The sequence below is a fragment of the Dendrobium catenatum genome, unplaced genomic scaffold, assembly GCF_001605985.2.
Source record: "Dendrobium catenatum unplaced genomic scaffold, ASM160598v2 fragScaff_scaffold_743, whole genome shotgun sequence".
NCBI lineage: Eukaryota > Viridiplantae > Streptophyta > Magnoliopsida > Asparagales > Orchidaceae > Dendrobium > Dendrobium catenatum.
In genome coordinates, this window is record NW_021319205.1 from 2,468,916 (window position 1) to 2,486,860 (window position 17,945).

The 17,945-nt window shown below is 34.2% G+C and overlaps 1 protein-coding gene across 4 annotated transcripts in view; it reads left to right on the forward strand.

The window, feature by feature from the left end:
* The first annotated feature begins 578 nt into the window (after positions 1-578).
* Positions 579-17,945, forward strand: part of LOC110110872 (coatomer subunit beta'-1-like) — a 57,072-nt gene continuing 39,705 nt past the window's right edge. For 2 of the 4 annotated variants that reach the window (XR_002304765.2, XM_020842520.2), the window contains exons 1-12: positions 583-708; positions 984-1,004; positions 1,109-1,170; positions 1,280-1,334; positions 3,957-3,993; positions 4,079-4,404; positions 4,505-4,636; positions 4,713-4,861; positions 13,740-13,808; positions 14,072-14,222; positions 14,320-14,385; positions 17,657-17,845. Coding sequence is in view for 2 of the 4 variants with exons in the window: in XM_020842520.2 (XP_020698179.1) it covers positions 706-708; positions 984-1,004; positions 1,109-1,170; positions 1,280-1,334; positions 3,957-3,993; positions 4,079-4,404; positions 4,505-4,636; positions 4,713-4,861; positions 13,740-13,808; positions 14,072-14,222; positions 14,320-14,385; positions 17,657-17,845 (1,260 nt within the window). In the remaining 2 variants the exon portion in view is untranslated. Of the gene's footprint in view, positions 709-983; positions 1,005-1,108; positions 1,171-1,279; positions 1,335-3,956; positions 3,994-4,078; positions 4,405-4,504; positions 4,637-4,712; positions 4,862-13,739; positions 13,809-14,071; positions 14,223-14,319; positions 14,386-17,656; positions 17,846-17,945 lie in introns of all 4 variants that reach the window. The other 2 variants (XM_028696439.1, XR_002304767.2) reach the window with 2 other exon arrangements.

Here is a 17,945-nt window from a genome sequence, read left to right on the forward strand (position 1 = left end):
ATATATAGATCCTAATTATTCTTTCTATACTTCTCTATAAAATCTCTCAATAAGTATATAGCTTTTATAGTAGACATATTCGACATGTGTCCAAATTGAAATCTCTAACTTTTATAAATCTCAAAATATGTTGTCAAATAGTTTATCAGGATTTAATAAAATTTAATATTCATTATACACAAAAATTTTCAGAATTTAACAGCCTCAAAATTTACATAATCCAAATTTACATGATTGTCTAAATTTCACTAAAATTAAATACAATCTAATACCAAACAGAGAGATTATTAGGTGCGAAGTGCGAACGGGAAGAACAGTCTGCACAAGCATTGGGTACCTAACGGTACCCGCACTCGATATCTTTAAATACCACTAGATACCCAATACTTATGCAGACGATGCACACTCTACCCATAATATTTTTTCTACCAAACAACCCCTAAAGTCACCATTTACGAGTAATCCAATTGCATCTCAACAGTACCATCCTGATTTGCCTATTTCAGGTGCAGAAGTCCCGACTTCTCTTTGGAAGCCGACGCCTCCTGAATCTCCTCGATTTCTGTTCTAGGAGAATTCGCGTATTCCAGCTACTCGTCCGCTTTCCAGATCCACGAACTCGATTTGTAGTGTTTAACTGATCGTTCCTTACCCACTCGCTTGCCGTCTCCGCGTCTTCGCGTCTTCGCTTTGCAGACGGAAAACATGGTAGGATTCGTCGATTTCTTTTCCACTCCGATCTCATTCTTCATGTCGGTAGACATCAGATCTAGACCAAATTACGTTTGGTTTGGAGGAAGCATCACAGTTGTTTTTGCACTGTGTCATCTGATGTAATCTACTGCATTTTGAGCTTTCATTTCCTTTGATGAGATCTGGGTGGGATTAGTTTAGAGATCTATGTATTTTCAGTTGGAGTTGACTGTGGGCATTTTTTTTTTCTACTGTTTCTTTCTGCTTCGGTACGGTGGCGATGATTGCAGCCTCTCAGGCTAGAAATCAAGGTACGCCTTATCGCCCTGCTATTATAAGGATCTATTGTTATTTTTGATTTCAGTGTTTTATTTTGTTTTTGTTTTGAGTTTGCTTATGGGAATTTGTTGATCAGAGAAAATTTGCACAAAGGTCAGAAAGAGTGAAATCAGTGGATCTACACCCGACGGAACCATGGTAAGCTTGTTGCTTTTGGTAGAGAGCTGTCTTTGCTAAATCCTAACACTATCATTCTTAAGCCATGAATTTATTTCTTTTCCTCAATGAATTTAATTTTGGGACGCAGGATTCTTGCAAGCCTTTACTCCGGCAGTGTATGCATCTGGGACTATCAATCACAGGCAAGTATTTAATTATTGTTAGTTTTCATTATCTCCTCCTGTTTTACATTTATCTTGCATGTGAAATTACATTATTTTTTCTGTGAGTGGACTATAACTACAGTGGCATTGAAAGTAAGTACAAGTCTTACATGATGAATCTATTTGAAGAGTGTTTAAAAGATCCTTTCATCACTATGTTGCAGATTTGTTAATTTTGTTAAATAAATATGATCCGTGTAATACAAAAGCAACATGCAAAAGTGCTGTGCATTTTATTGATATGTGAAGTTTACATTTTTCTTTCAAATTAACATGCTTAGCTTTTTGAATATGTTATGATCACATAAGAAAAATATGCACCTAAGATTATTCTTGGAGACTAACTTTGGTTTGGTGTAAAAAGGCTATGGTTTTTTTTTCTTTTAGTGAGTTAGTGCAGTGCACTAGATTTTTTCTTGGCTTTTTGCATTGTGTCCACTCCTCATATGGCATTGGTTTGGAGACTACCCTGTTTAGTATTCATTTCTAACAATTCTTACCTAGTGTACTGGCATATTTTGTTCTGGATTTGTATTTTAGAAGCATAAATAATGAAAATAGATGATGTCGTAGGATAAAATGTGTAAGTTAAAGGTTGAGATATATTAAGCTTCCATGATAGCTTTTCAATAAGGAAAGTTGAATTTTTAAATTTGAATCAAACCTGATATGGGATGTAATGACTAGGTTTATTAAAAAGGTTTCCATAGAAGTTCAATGTGATAAATAAATTTTCCAAAAGTAAGAAGATGATGGTGGACTGAGAAGGCATAAAATATTATTAAAGTTAAGAGACGTGCTTTTAATTTATTTAAAAAATGTCCCAATAATAATATGATTTCTTTGATCTTGTTAGATGGTTTAAGAGTGAAGATAATAGGGTCATCTTCATATCCCAACTATTGGGGAATGATTGATATTGAGGAAGATTGTAGAATCCTAATCAAAAGCACTGATATCAAGGAATAATAGAAATGCTCTTTGGAGAAATTATTAATGAATGGGTTCAAGCACAAAATCTATTTGCAAGAAAAAAGGAAAAAAAATCATAGTTTTACTATAGATTTATTAAAAAGGTTAAGTTGCACTAGGTTGGAAGAAGATCCATAAAAGTTAAATCATTAGCTCTATTTAGAATGCCCAAATTGGATGTTAGCAGACTAGAATTGATACTACTATGGTAATAGTTATGAACAAAGGAGGATTAAGAAGGCCAAACCCATATTGTTGGGGTAAGGCTAATGCTTGCCAAAATGAATATGCATGGTTTGGTTTTATGAGCTGTTGACTAGCATCAGAAGAAATCCATTTTTACGTCTTTTGAGTTCCATTAATATCTTCTATTTTGCTTGTTAAAATGTATAGAATGAACCAAAAGTTGGTAGCCTTTGCATTTTCCTTTCGGTGACCTTTATCTTGATATGTGAGCTTTATGAATACAGTCATTTCAATGAGGTTTTAAGTCATCTCCCCGTCAAAGTTTCTTTTTTTGTTTGCCTTTAATGAAGGTCTGACTATAAATGTAATTTGCAGTAAATTTCTATTCATAACTTAGCGTTGTTTAAAAGAAAAATTGAGGGTTAAAACTGTACTATAATGCTTTCCATCTGGATTTAAGTTGGACATTGAACTTGAGGTTTTCAGAACATTTTACTGCAGCAAGATTACTATAATATGCTCAATGGAGAACATTTCTATCCTTCAAATTTTGATGGTTCTGTTTGTGTGTTTGTGAGTTTTATGTTGATTTTCCTGTGTAAGTCCATCTCACCTGTTAGCTTTCTATGTTGGAACTTCTAAGAAGTTTGCTTGCTCATCCTGAACTATTGAAATTGAATTTGAAATTCCACTTTTTTTTTTTGAAAAAAAAAAACTTTTTTTTTTTGAAAAAAAAAAAAAAATGAAATTTCACTTGCCATCAATTTTTGGCTCGTAGTTTGCAAGTGATAAACACATTTTTGTTGATAATATAAGATCGGGCATAGATATTGATTTTTATGCTCAGATGATAGCTCTTCTTGCAAAAATAAACCACTTATCAAGTAGAGTGAGTAGCTGGAACAAACATATAAAGGCATTTGGTTGAGCTGGAGATCATTTAATGCATTCAAGCTAAAAACTCCAAGGCTTTATAGTCATATGGTAATCCCTAATCATGAGGCATAATAGATTAATATGGGGGCATTCTATACCTTTTAAGTTATAAATTATTCTCCAACACAATTATAGTTTGTGGCGCAGTTGATTTTGTCGGATGCAGCCTCTTCTTATGAGATGTTGATCAGCAACTTTGTAACTACCTTTTTGTCAGTCGAGCTCCTAACATACTGCTCCCTCATTTTTTCATGAGTATATGGCAGCATTATTATGCAGTACTTTCCAGTTTATTTGTAATTCAAAAAACATAGCTGAAAAAGCTAGGAGGGGCTGGCCAACTATTACATGTTTGAAATGATTCAAAAGAGTATCGTTGAGCTAGAATTAACTACCAACACATCACCTAAGCAGAGTACATGCTGAAAAAATCTATAGAGCCAACCCCTTTATACTTAGGTTATCTTTCATATTTTATTAACTGAAATATTGTTTGTTTTCCTTCAGACAATGGCAAAATCATTTGAGGTGACTGAGTTACCTGGTATGACATTTATCTTGGCCTTTTGTTATTTGATTCGTTCAAGTGTTGTTGGCACATTCTGAAATCACTATCTTAAAACTGTCAGTTCGATCAGCAAAGTTTATAGCTCGCAAGCAGTGGATTGTGGCTGGGGCAGATGATATGTTCATTCGTGTTTATAATTATAATACAATGGACAAGGTCAAAGTTTTTGAGGCGCATACAGATTACATCAGATGTGTTGCTGTTCACCCAACACTTCCATATGTTTTGTCATCATCCGATGACATGTTGATAAAGCTTTGGGATTGGGAGAAAGGTTGGCTGTGCACTCAGATTTTTGAGGGACACTCCCACTATATTATGCAAGTTACATTTAATCCAAAAGACACAAATACTTTCGCTAGTGCCTCACTTGATCGCACAATAAAGGTGCTCATGTGTTCGTGTTGTGAATGAACTTTTAATTTCACTTATAATTATTCTTATGTGTTCGGGTCTTTCAAATTTTGACATGTGACTAAAACTGCAGATATGGAATCTTGGATCTCCTGATCCGAATTTTACATTGGATGCCCATATGAAGGGAGTAAATTGTGTTGACTACTTTACAGGGGGTGATAGACCGTATTTAATAACTGGTTCTGATGATCAAACAGCTAAGGTGTGCTAATTTTTTTTTAATTTTTAAGATTCTCTTCTTTTCTTGTACTTTATTAAAGTCTACTAGATGGCTCCAGGTCTGGGACTACCAAACCAAGAGCTGCGTCCAAACACTCGAAGGGCATACACATAATGTTTCATCAGTTTGTTTCCACCCAGAGCTTCCCATAATAATAACTGGTTCTGAGGATGGAACTGTTCGGATATGGCATGCAACAACTTATAGGTGAGCATTAAATCATCTAAGGCTAAAGTAGAGACCTCAAAAACTTTTAATCCGCATAAAAATCAATATTTTTAGGTAACCAGGATTTTTGTGTGGCGAAATAATATTCTTATCATTGTTAGTGCACATTCACATATGCTCATGCAACTTTCATACATGCCAATCGAATGACTTATATGCCAACATGTTTGGTAGCTTCTGTTTTGCTGTCTAATTTGCTGATTTTGCTTGTCATACTAAAACTACTATGAATATGTTATTTAGTTTAATGTTTTAAATTTCAATTTTGGAGCTTGCCTTAGGGCGGGTTTGGGTAAAACGGAACAGGGCAATTAGGCACTGCATAGTTGAAGGCATTGCTATGGATGCTTGGGGCTCACTTTTTATGCCCTATTTACTGAGTGATAATGATGTCGATAGACGTTATTGACGAGTATATCAGTGCAGGAGTCATAGATCAATGGCTAAGAGCCTACGATCCACAGTCTTTATTTTTGATGCTTTTATGTATTATTTGCTATTTACGGTTTTACCCTTTCTTTTGAGTCTGCTTGAGTTGTAGCCCCAGGGGCATATGTTTCATTGTCTTTTTATTTCTTTAGGCCTATATATTGTGGCCTCCTCTATTGTATTGGATGATGACTTGATGAAATGAAATTCTAGCTTGTTTTCTTAGTGATATTTTTGTGAGTTCATGTGAGTGGTGAAGCATTGGAGAGGCCAACAGAGTACCCAACAGCCCGGCGACGAGGGAGCTCTTGGTTCTTTATTTTTTTTTTGTTTTCTACTTCACCTTCTCCCCTAAGCATCTGTCGGCTTCTTTCTTTCTCCCCCTAACCGAGCCCTCCCCTAGACCCAAATCGCCGGCCACTCCACAGCAGAGCCCTGCATTGGGTACCCATTCTCACACCCACCCACGTACCCACCCATACCCAATGGGCATGGGTGGGTATGGGTACGCCCATAGCCTCGTGGGTGGGTATAGGTGGGTACACAACATCAGAGGAGAACCAATTTACATTACTGATCATCATATACATGTAGTATATTATAATAATCCTTACTACACAGTGCGCAACACTGAACCGCGTCACGACCATGAATTGCTCTAATTAATTTCTTGCTAACTCCTGGTAGTTTCATATCATCTTGGTATCAGAGCATAGTAGGCATGCATAACATGTTCTAGAAGTCATCCTAGGAGTTTGTTTAACCTTAATCTTTATTATTGCATGCATATCATCGTTTATAATAATTTAATTCACTGTTCTGCTTGCTGTCCATGCATTTCCTGCACTCATTTAGTGAACATTAGACTACTACATAAGTGTTTTAAGTGATGTTCTCAACCCTACGACATTTCTAAGTGCCTAGGTTACTTACACCACTAGTGTAGCTTGCTAACTACACTATTCCTGCACCATCTAGTGACCTTTTAGTGAGTATAACATTGCATTTAGGTTCTGCCCTTATCCAGTTTCAATCCTAAGTGTTCCCCAGTGTCTACCCATGGATCTGGAACACATTTAAGCGACTTTGGACCTTATTGTGGGTCAATTAGGAGCGGTCACTCAACAAATTAGAAACACCCAAACTTATTTAGTGGACTTTAGACGCCAAACTGGTGAGCGGCTTGATAGCATTGAAAGGCTAGGAAATCCTGTAATGTACACGCCTTTTAGACCTCCATTCCCTTATGTCAAAGAAGCTCGTGCTAACTACGGACCACCTCAAGACCATTACCATCCACATCATAGACCCAACCAGGATCCGTTAGGTCATAACCAGACTTTTGGGGAGATAACGACGCTCAGTTGGTTAAGAACATCCGTATAGATGCCCCCTCCTTCATACAACTCAAATATATTTAAATAAAAACAAATAACATTAAGTAGATAAAAATATGCAATCTAACATTTATTTTAACACTTTTAATATATTTAAAAATTAGAAAATATATTATCTTAAAAATAAAAAAATAAATATAAAAAATAGTTATAATTACATTAAAAAATTTTTAAAACACTTGCGCGTGCTATTTTGTGCCGTGCGCCATGGCGCGCATGTGACACAAATAGTGCGCGCCATACACATAGCGCCGCAGGTGCACCGCGTTGTGCCGTGCACCATGGCCCGCTATTTTGTGCCATTGACATCTATGTCAGATATCGAGTCTTCCTCCACTGAAATCAAGCTATAGTTTTTCCCTCTAAACATAACCTTGACGCTATGAGTTTTTCCCCTTCCACAGGCTGTTGATCGCAAAGTAACGCTCCACCCGATATAGCCAACCCTGAGCATCTTCCCCTTTAAACACTGACATATTCAACTTTTTCCCCTTCCACAGGCTGTTGCTCGACTTGTCGTAGTGCAGGTCAGCTCGTCAAGCAGCTCAACTTCACACTTGAATCAGAATTCCCACATCCCGATTCTCGCAGTCGAGCCCACCGTCGACGTTGAGCACCCTGTTCGTTCGCATTTAACTCGGCTCACTTGAGTTTTTGCGGGCTCGAGATCAACTCGCAAGCTCGGACAGCCTTCAACAACCCACTTAATTCACTGGAGATGAATCTCTCCCTTCTTCACTTAGATGATTTAGACCTCATGGCTTCGCCCAACCATGACATCTTTTTAGTGGTGTAAATGAGTCGAGTTGAGTAGTGACCTTATCGAGTCCGACTCGTTAGTTAGAAAGCCAACACCAAGTCGAGCTCGACTTGTTGTAGTGCAGGTCAGCTCGTCAAGCAGCTCAACTTCACACTTGAATTAGAATTCCCACATCCCGATTCTCGTAGTCGAGCCCACCGTCGACGTTGAGCACCTTGTTCGTTCGCATTTAACTCGGCTCACTTGAGTTTTTGCGGGCTCGAGATCAACTCGCAAGCTCGGACTGCCTTCAGCAACCCACTTAATTCACTGGAGAAAGAGGAAGAAAGGACATCGACGAAGAGGCGTGGTCGCGTTTCACGGAGTTATGCTCTGTTCGAGGCTTGGAGCTTAGCGACATGGTGAAGAAGCTTAAGAGCTCGGTTCGTTTTCCGAGAAGAAGATGAAGAAGGATATTTTTTTATTGGGTGAAGAGTAATTTTTTAAAAAATAATTAATGAACAGTTGCTAAATGCTTTGAGTTGCTCGGTTCGTTTTCCAAAAAAAAAAAAAAAAGTTGTTGCAGGATACATTAAAGGCATTCAATGCTTTAATGTTTCGTTTTTTTACTACATTCATAAGCTTTTTTATTTTATAACATATTAACATTCATTCTCTCGCCCAAATCCCGATTTTCTCCTGCTAATATTGAATCCTGATCTTCTGCTGCCCCAAATCCTATTTTTTGTTAAATATTGTTCTATTTAATTATTAATTTTTTTAATATTAATAATGATTCGAGCCGGGTCTCATCAAGCTCGAACTCGAGCTCATTTAATAAAAGAGCTCGGATTTGAGCTCGAGCTCTTGGCTCGATAAGCTTGGCTTGTGAGCTCGTTAATGAGTCGAGCTTGAGCCAGTTCGGCTCACTTACACCCCTTCCCATGCCTGGGTAGTCTCCCAAAGGATTTGTCCTCCTCCCTCCTTGTTGTCCTTCCTTCGAAATATCCCGATTTGCCCGTCAACGGAGCCCCCCCCCCCTGTGGTGGTCATTGTTGGAAAATATTCTCTACTTCATCATTGTCCTTCAAAATCTCCTTCCCCTCTGGTTTAGCCCTCGGAACTGCCTGTGAGGTTTTTTACTGCATTTCGATCAACTTCATCAAATCTTCCATATTTTTGAAGCGGTTCTCTATGGATGAGATCCTCCCTTCCATGCTGGATTATCTTTTCTCCACTCTGGCCTTGAGATTTTCTGTCTCGCCTTCCAACACCTCCATCTTCTTCTCCACCGTTCATAGATTTAGTTTCTAAATCATGAAAAACAACAAAAATTGGCGAATCTGGTCTTCAAATGGTGAAAATCAAGAAGGTGGGAAGAAAAATACAACAAAAATCAACAATGAAGACTTAAATTTTAGCAAAGGACATCACTCTGATACCAATTTAATAGGAAGTGGATGCTCTGTTCACCAAATAAGTGGATGAAACATGAAAAATTGTGAAGAAGAACGCCCAAAAGTAATTTTTATTGAAAGAATTATAAAGAGAAATGCAAGATACAATTGGATCTTCAATTGGAGAGGAATATCCGACTCTCCCAAATCCCCAGCCACCGGATAGAGTCCAAATAACCTAAGAATAAACTAAATTCAACAAATAAGACATACCCATAACCATAGAAAAATCACCTACTTAAAGCAAACAATGACCAACAAATACCCAAATAGCCCTCCCCCAATTGTCTCCCAAATCTGCACTATTTCCTTAATTATTTCCCTGCCAAATCACCCCTTAAATCAGCTCCTAAATATGCCTTCTTCAATTAGGAAACATTACTTAATTAATCCCCTTGAAATCAGCCCCCAAATATGCCCTCTTCAATCAGAAAAAAATTTTCTAATTAATTCCCTGCTAATTAGCCCCCAAATCTACCATCTTCAATTAGAAAATATTTTCTAATTAATCCCTTTCAAATCAACCCCCAAATTAGCTCCCTCTCCTATGTCTCTCGCTCCTGCTGTATAAGTAGATTTAGATAACTTTAAATAAATAACCATATCTGATGAACAAGAAATGTGAGTTGTAAAAAAAGAAAATAATTGATAAAGCTAAAATCTATTTAATGAACATGAAAATACGAAGGAGAGGTTGGGAAGGCTACATCTTGGACTGAAATGAAAGAATTTTATTAGAGAAATGAAAAACGCCTCGAGGCTTATTTACGCAATTTTAAACCTTGTCTTGGACTGAAATGAAAGAATTTTATTAGAGAAATATTTTCTTTTAATATTATGATACTTTGCTTGATAAATTTAATTCATTAAAGCAAAGGATTAAAATTGCTAATGAATACTTCAATATATTTGAAGAACCGCTATTGCATTATGCGATTATTAAATATTCTTAAGCCGCACTCACTAGGTTAAAGTTTAGTTCAAGATTTGATGTTTATTGGAAGATGCCACCTTTTTGTATTTCAGCACTCATGAATGCTTTATGCTTGCATTAGATTCGAACAAATGCTAACATTTTCCTTTGATGATATTTAATTTATCTCAAGACATAAATGATCATTCTAGGCTTTTGAAGGTATTTGAGGTTTTATAAACTAAAAGATGTACCATAGTCCAAAGAAACGTTATTTTGTGACGTAATTTTGTGATTTTTCTAGGTTTTATTGTTTCTGGAGATTGATTATTTATTAGCTTTGATAAGATCAAATAAATGAATGAATGGATAAAAATTATTAATATGTATGATATTCAAAGTTTTTTTTTGGTTTGACTATTTTTTTATAAATGAGTCATTAAAGGGTTTAATATGATTACAGCTCCAAACACTAGTTATTCGGAAAAAGGGATTTTAAGTGGACTAAATATGTTGACCATATTTACCCTAAAATAAGAAAGAGATTTAGAAATACACTTACACTTGAGTTGGCTTATTTTAATAGGTTTTAAGGTTTCTTGTGATGCATCTAGTGTTGAAATTGTATGAATGTTAAGCTGAGAAGGTTATGGTATAACATCCTTTAGTAGGAAATTGGATGAAGCTAAGCATAAATGATAGTTTATACAAGCCTTCTGTAACGCCCAGAATTTAATTTAAAAGAATTCCTTCTTTTATCTTTAATCATACAACAACTAGTTCTATCTAATTTCATCTATTAATAATAAAAAGTGGAAACAAATTTTGTATTTCAAAACATCAATACACATCTATATTCATTGATTAAAAAAATAAATTATATACAATACTCATGAATCATATAATCATAACATATTCTTCCATTTTCGAGTACAAAAGAATAATTAAAAAAAAATTGACCTCATTAGCTTCACACTCCTGAATTTCTTCCATGACTTGGAATCATTTAAATCACATATAATAAGTTAAAAAACCCAACATGTCATCAAAACCTACAGCTGAACTCAAAGCATGGTAAATGAGTAATATGCATGTCAACGATCATATTATAGCAGTAGCATTCATATGATCATTGAATCAGTGAAAAAATAGTAAAACTCACATGCAATAGCAGTAAAGTCTTTAACTAGTAAAATGATGCAATACAGAAGCCAATAAAACAATGCAATGGATAAATCAATAAACTAGTACGGGTGTCGAATCATTAAAACAATTATCATATCAATACTATCAATTAATAAATAAATTGTATAAAGCAGTAAAATCAAAACATCAGTAAAGACTTTCTAAATCATATCAATGCAATAAAAGTATAATAATATATTTATGTTATCCAGTCATTCTATATTAGTATCTTAATTATATGCTCAGTATATCACATGCTTAATATATCACATGCTAAACATTAATATAGTGAATCAATAGCAGTGACAATAACATTAAATAAGTAGTAGTATCAAACAGTATCGATATCCATATCAGTAACAATATCATTATAGTATCGACAACGGCACTAAAATCTATGGCAATAATAGTAAGGTATTGCAGTAATAGTAAATATGTACAATGACAATAAATCAATATAGTATCAGTAAAGCCGTACAGTAATAATGAATTTTTAACATGCATTTTGGTGGTCACACTTAAACAAGTAAGAAGTTCTAGTTATTATAATATTTTTCAGTAATTAGTAATAGATAGTTGATAAATGTTGGCTCAGTAAACAGAGTCGTCATTTTTTGCCCGTCAGCATAATAACTCCTTAGAAATCCCAAACGTCGTATTGTTGTATCAGTAGATGATAACACCCTACCATAATATTTAAAGGAAAGCCCGTAGGCCCACCATTTTGTACAGATCAATCAATTCCAATCAACGGTTCAACCAGTCTTTACTTGCTTTTTACACACATTATTATCACAGTACTATGACAGTAATAACGATCAATTATTATTCAATCACATAACCACATTCATTTTCAATGCATTGCAGTAAATAAAGCTTAATTGGATTTAATTCAGAAAGTGTCAAAATGTCCTAAAGTCAGACAACAAAAACCCTACTGAGCATAAATTTATATTTTCAGAAATAAATCAAATTATCAGAGATCATATATAACAATATTTTTAACCTTTAATTGAACCAAAACATTATTTTTATATGTCAAAATAAATTTCTGAATTGATAAAAAATGCTGATTTTTTAAAATATCCGACAAAAAATCCCAATATAAACATTCAAAACATTCAATCTCTTTAACATGTAAAAAGTTATGCGATGAAAGTTTAATAATACAAAATTATCCTCATTTTTTTATCAATATAAATATAAATTTAACTGAAAAAATCTAAAAAAAATATCAAATTATTGAAATCAGTAATAGGATAAATGTTTCTTACAATGAGATGAACAAATTTTACAAAAGGGTCGACGGATGATAATCGCTCTATTGTTTCCAAATCTTAACATTTTCTCTTCTCTCTTATTTTTCCTAAATTTGTTTTTGGTTCACTGTTAAGTTGTTTGAAGAAGAGAAAAGGAATTTTAATTACTTTAGTAACTTCAGATATTTTATTTTATAATAAAATAATAATATAATATAAATATAATTATTTAATTTTCAGCATAAAGCTCATATAAAATTTTTTGGGGCTACAAAATTTATAGAAAAATATTTATTAAACAACTCATTTTATTTATAAATTTTTGGTGAAATTAGATTGCAAAACGGATGCATGACGATCCTAAAATACCCTGACAAGTGTCAATTTCTTGATTAGTGTAATTAAATCACTATAATATTTATGTTATGATGAAAATAATTTGCGATTTGAACTTATAATGACTCCTGAAAATGAGTCAAAATACATACTATTACACCTTCGATATTGGCGATATTATTTATTAACTAAAATGTTTGTGTTATACTTTGACCATTAAGTTTTGAAATATTGAGTTCCAAAAGAAACAAGGACATATGGATGAAAATAGAATATTCTTTATATGAAAATGAGAATACAACTTAAATTTTTGTTGCTTGAGTTCCCTTCTCATCTCCTCTTCTTCTTTCTCTCTAGGTTGTGTACACATTTTCTCTCCCTCCCCCTTGGATTATGTGTCTTTTTCTACTATCTCCTCTCCCCTCCGTAGAGGAAGGACCGAGTGGGATTTATGGAACCGTTAACTGTTAAAATTGCTCCTGGTGGTCTTGTTAATGCTGATCTGTTTAGACGGGCATGGCGCACAAACCCTCATAAGCAACCTTCAATTTTGTACCCATTCCCTCAAGTTTAATTCATTTAAGAATCATTACACTAAGACTATATCTCCTATGTTCCATACTGCTGACCTTCTATTTGGGATTAGTTCCCATCTTCTCTCTATCCCTTCTTCCTCACTCCTTCCTTAGGGGGTTGTGTAGCCTTTCCTCACCTATTTTTCTCTTAAGTTGTGTACCCCTTTTCCCCAAGTTGTCCTCAAACCGCTACAACAAAACATTCTGCTGTCCACCGTGAATTTGTCTGTGGTGTGATGGAACTATAAGCATGGCTGATGTCAAAAGAACTATAGGACTCACGGAGAATGTCTTACTGGTGCAAACCTGTGGAACAATAATCAAATTTTATGAACATTAAGATGGTCAATAGTGGCATTTGTTTTCAAGAATTCTGCTAATTATTAAGCTGTGCCATATTTCATTGATGGCATCTCATTCTCTCAGTTTTATGCTGTTTACAATGTTTGATATGAAGTTCATCATTCCACATGCACTTTTGTCTGATAAAGAAGAATCTTAATTGATTGGCATTTGAATTTAGGGATTTGATCCTCATGAACTTAACTTTTTTGAATTTCTTTTTAGGCTCGAGAACACACTAAACTATGGCTTGGAGCGAGTTTGGGCAATTGGATATATGAAAGGATCAAGGAGGTAAATGTATGAAGTTCTCGGTTTCTCCTTTTTATATTTTGAAATTATTGCTTTCACAAGCTTCCTCTTATTTATTGTAGTAATGAAAACATGATGCGTCATGCTATTGTTCAACCATAGTGAGTCCATATAAAATACTTTCTTTCATGCAGGAATGTGCATGTCTAAAAGTTACTTTAGATGGATTTTCAATGACTTTGATTTTGTTGAAAAAAATTTGTCCTGCTTCATTTTCTTCTTTACGTTGTTGTTTGAGCTTGCAGAGTGGTCATTGGCTATGACGAAGGAAGTATCATGATTAAACTTGGCCGGGAGGTGCCAGTTGCTAGTATGGACAGCGGTGGGAAGGTTATATGGGCCAAGCATAATGAAATTCAAACTGTGAATATTAAGAGTGTTGGATCAGATAATGATGTAAGTTGCTAAATATGTGACCTAATTTTTATTGCAGTTGTAGCTGTGCTTTATTGGAGTCATTTATGAAATGCTTACAAGTAAATCCACCTTTCAGGTTACGGATGGAGAAAGATTACCTTTGGCTGTTAAGGAGTTGGGAAGCTGCGACCTTTACCCACAAGTATGTGTAGAAGTTTTTTCTGAACTACCATGCTACATTCTTTTTTTTTTTTCTTACGTTTTTCCTGAAAGTATATGAATTTCCCTAAAAGCTTCTGTGAAAATTGATGCAATCACTGAGGCTGGAAGTTGATTAAACGGTAAGGTTATATACACCTTATGTATTGATTGAAACAGTGCTTAATTTATGGTTTTTCTCATTACAACTCTATTTCTGGTGATATGCTTTCACATGGTAAGACTAAGACACTTGAGAAAGACAATATTTAGAAGGCCTATGCTTTCGAGGGGCTGAAAATTATTTTAGGCAAGAGCATCAAATTTGTCTACTCACGACAATAAATTTCAACATCTACGTTCATAGCTAGAACTAGGTTAATGCAGTACATTGGTTCATTTGCTCTACTGAAGCACTTCTATAAAAAATTCTACAACTTGGAGATTTGGTGTTTTCTTTCCATTGGCATTTACATAAAATGAAGATATTAATTGAATTTGATATCAATCATCCCTAAAGTTTGGATGAGGATGCTTCAGTTATGCATAAGAATATCCAGCTGTTGAAAAAAATGCTTTTCTTCTATGATTTGCATTTTTTGCAAAATTTTAGTTTTGCTTATCAAGAATCTTTGTGTTATTTGATGCACATGTGTCATGACTCAGCCCGGAAAACTCGAATTAACAAGATAGGAATGAACAGTTGGACGATTAATACATTTTTTCTCAATTACACGTAACAGTAATTTGATGCACATGCATTACGACCCGGCCTAGAAAAATCGAATTAACGAGGCATAAACGAACAGTCGGACGGTTAATACATTTTTCCTCTATTATACATGACAGTAATGACTAATATTTCTCAAACATTGAAGAGTCACTAACACAACTTATACATTGAATATGCATTTAAACATAAACATATTTTACTTGCTTTCATTTGAGTGTCGTCTTTTGTACACAATTTTCTCTTTCAGCCATTTTTACTTATCAAGAGACTTGCCTGAAAAAGTTAATTTTATAGAGTGAGTTTATTAAGTAATATTAGTGGTTATTCACCATTTCATATACAACAGTTAGTCATATAAAATAAACAAACATATTTTTTTTTATTTATCTTTCTTAGTAACATATGCATTTTCTTTCATATACCATAAATTTTATAATTTATTTTTCACTTAAATTACTTCATATTCTGTTTCATTTGTCCATTTCCACTTAACATTCCTTTCATTTTCATTTGATATTTAATCCATTTCCATTAGTACATGAGCACCGTCTAAATGTACCAATAAATGTACAATAATTTCCATTTTCATTTCCTTTTCCATTGAACGTGCACGGGTACGTTGCCTCCCCATTGAGTACCATACGGTGTAATTTTTGCATGCATATACCTTTTCCTTCTTTTAATTACTTTCCTTTTCATTTAAATCATTATTTAATTTATTCCATTTTTCTTCACTTATTATCATAATTTGTAAGAATATTCTCACGCTCTCGCGCGCGCGCGCGCACACACACACATATATATATCTCCATAATTTAATCAACGTCGAGTTAATTTTATATTTAATATTGTACTATGTTAAACGCTTTAGATGTATTACTATGTTTTATAGAAATCATGTAGCAAATACTTCACCTTTCTATTTCTTTTATCCTTCTCAAATAATGTATTCATATAATAACCATCAAATGAATATAGTGCTATAATCATGTAGCAATTATATAATTAAAAAGTAGTTGATATAAGATAAAAGAAAATCTGACTGTCGTAAAACAATTGAAATTCCCATTTTATTTCCTTTCGCATTCAAATCCTTCCAAATTTCTCAATTTTTGAAGTTGACTTCTAATATTTGTTTTATTATAAAATCTTCCACTTTTAACAATACAACACAATGTCTTAATTAATACTAAAGTTTAATATGGATGATATTTGTTGCCTCAAATATCATCAAAAGAAATCATCAAATTTCCTTCACAATTTAATACACTATTATTAATATAAAATTACCTCACAAAATATTTTCTTCCAAATGAACTTTCCCTTCTTTCGCTGTTGCATCATAAATTATGCCACTTGAATTCTTCCTATCCAAAATAATATTTTTTTTCTCCTTAGATTAGAGAAATAACAATATAATTATTGTGCTAAGAATAATAAAATCAATAATTTAACACTTACTATTTCTTCCACCATTAGAGAGTGGAATAACTCCAAAATCTCAAATTCTTCTCTTTCTCCTTCGACTTTTCTTCCTTTACCTTCAGGGAGACATTAGTTACTGTTTTATAAACTATTTCATGGAATAAATTAGATAGAAATGAAATAAAATGATAACCTAACCTCCTTTCTTCTTCTTCCTCTCATTCATTGCCTTTTCTTATGAGTTTTGCTTCTTTAGCGATAATGAATGAAGAGGGAGTTATACTTAGAGAGAAGTCGTTTACTTTCATTCTGTACATGTTCCTTCGCTTTGAACCTTGAACCGAGCCTGGTCCTGAGCTTGCGTGCGGTCCGCCCAGCTTCCTTGTGCTACTCTAGGTTCTGCTTGTACTCGCGCGGTTTAGAAGTTAGGGCTGGCTGGTTCAATTGAACCGGCTAGATTAATCTGGTTATTACAATATACATTACAGAGTTTTACCGTTGAACTAGTCAGATTAAACCGGTTATATTACAATATGCATTACAAAGTTTTACCTGGTGATTGGATATGCTTCTGTTGGGAAAAAATATCAAGCTTTTCTTTGGAAGAAATTCTATATTCGTCACCCCCAACACACCATCCATAGAGTCTAACTGGGGATATTTCAGTTAAGTTTTGAATATCCTACAATTTTGTTTTCTTGTCAGGAATCTTCCTGTTAGTTGATGTGATTGGATATTATGCTCATATTGGAAAAAATTAGTAAGCTTTTCTTTAGGTGAAATGTTAAATTCGTTGCCCAGCAACCAATCACAAACCCCCCACCCCTCTAAATATATTCGGATATGTAAGTTGCATTACTTTTCATTTCATTAAAAACTGTAGCTTCCTTTCTTGTTTTGTTTATACTTTAAAATATATTCCAAATGGAAGATTTGTTTTATTTGTTTAGATGGTGAATGTATTATTTATACTGCTTTGGCTAGGCAAAATAGATTCTTTGGATCTGCTTTGTAAAAAAAAAAAGGAAAATCAAGTAAAGACGTCTTGAAATGTGATTTGCGTTACTCTTCATTTCAGTTAAACATGAACTAAAGCTTCCTTTTATGTTTTGTTTAGAATTTGAAGCATAATCCAAATGGAAGATTTGTTGTTGTTTGCGGAGATGGCGAATATATTATTTATACTGCTTTGGCTTGGAGAAATAGATCCTTTGGATCTGCATTGGAATTTTGTTGGTCTTCTGACGGTGAATATGCAGTTCGAGAGAGTACTTCAAGGATTAAGATTTTTGGTAAAAATTTCCAGGTTTGTCTCTTTTTCAGTTCCTTGTGTCTAGCGTTGGATTGGTCGGCTAGATCCTCAAAACTGAAGTTCATGAGCTTTACCTTATGCCTTGTTAAAGTTT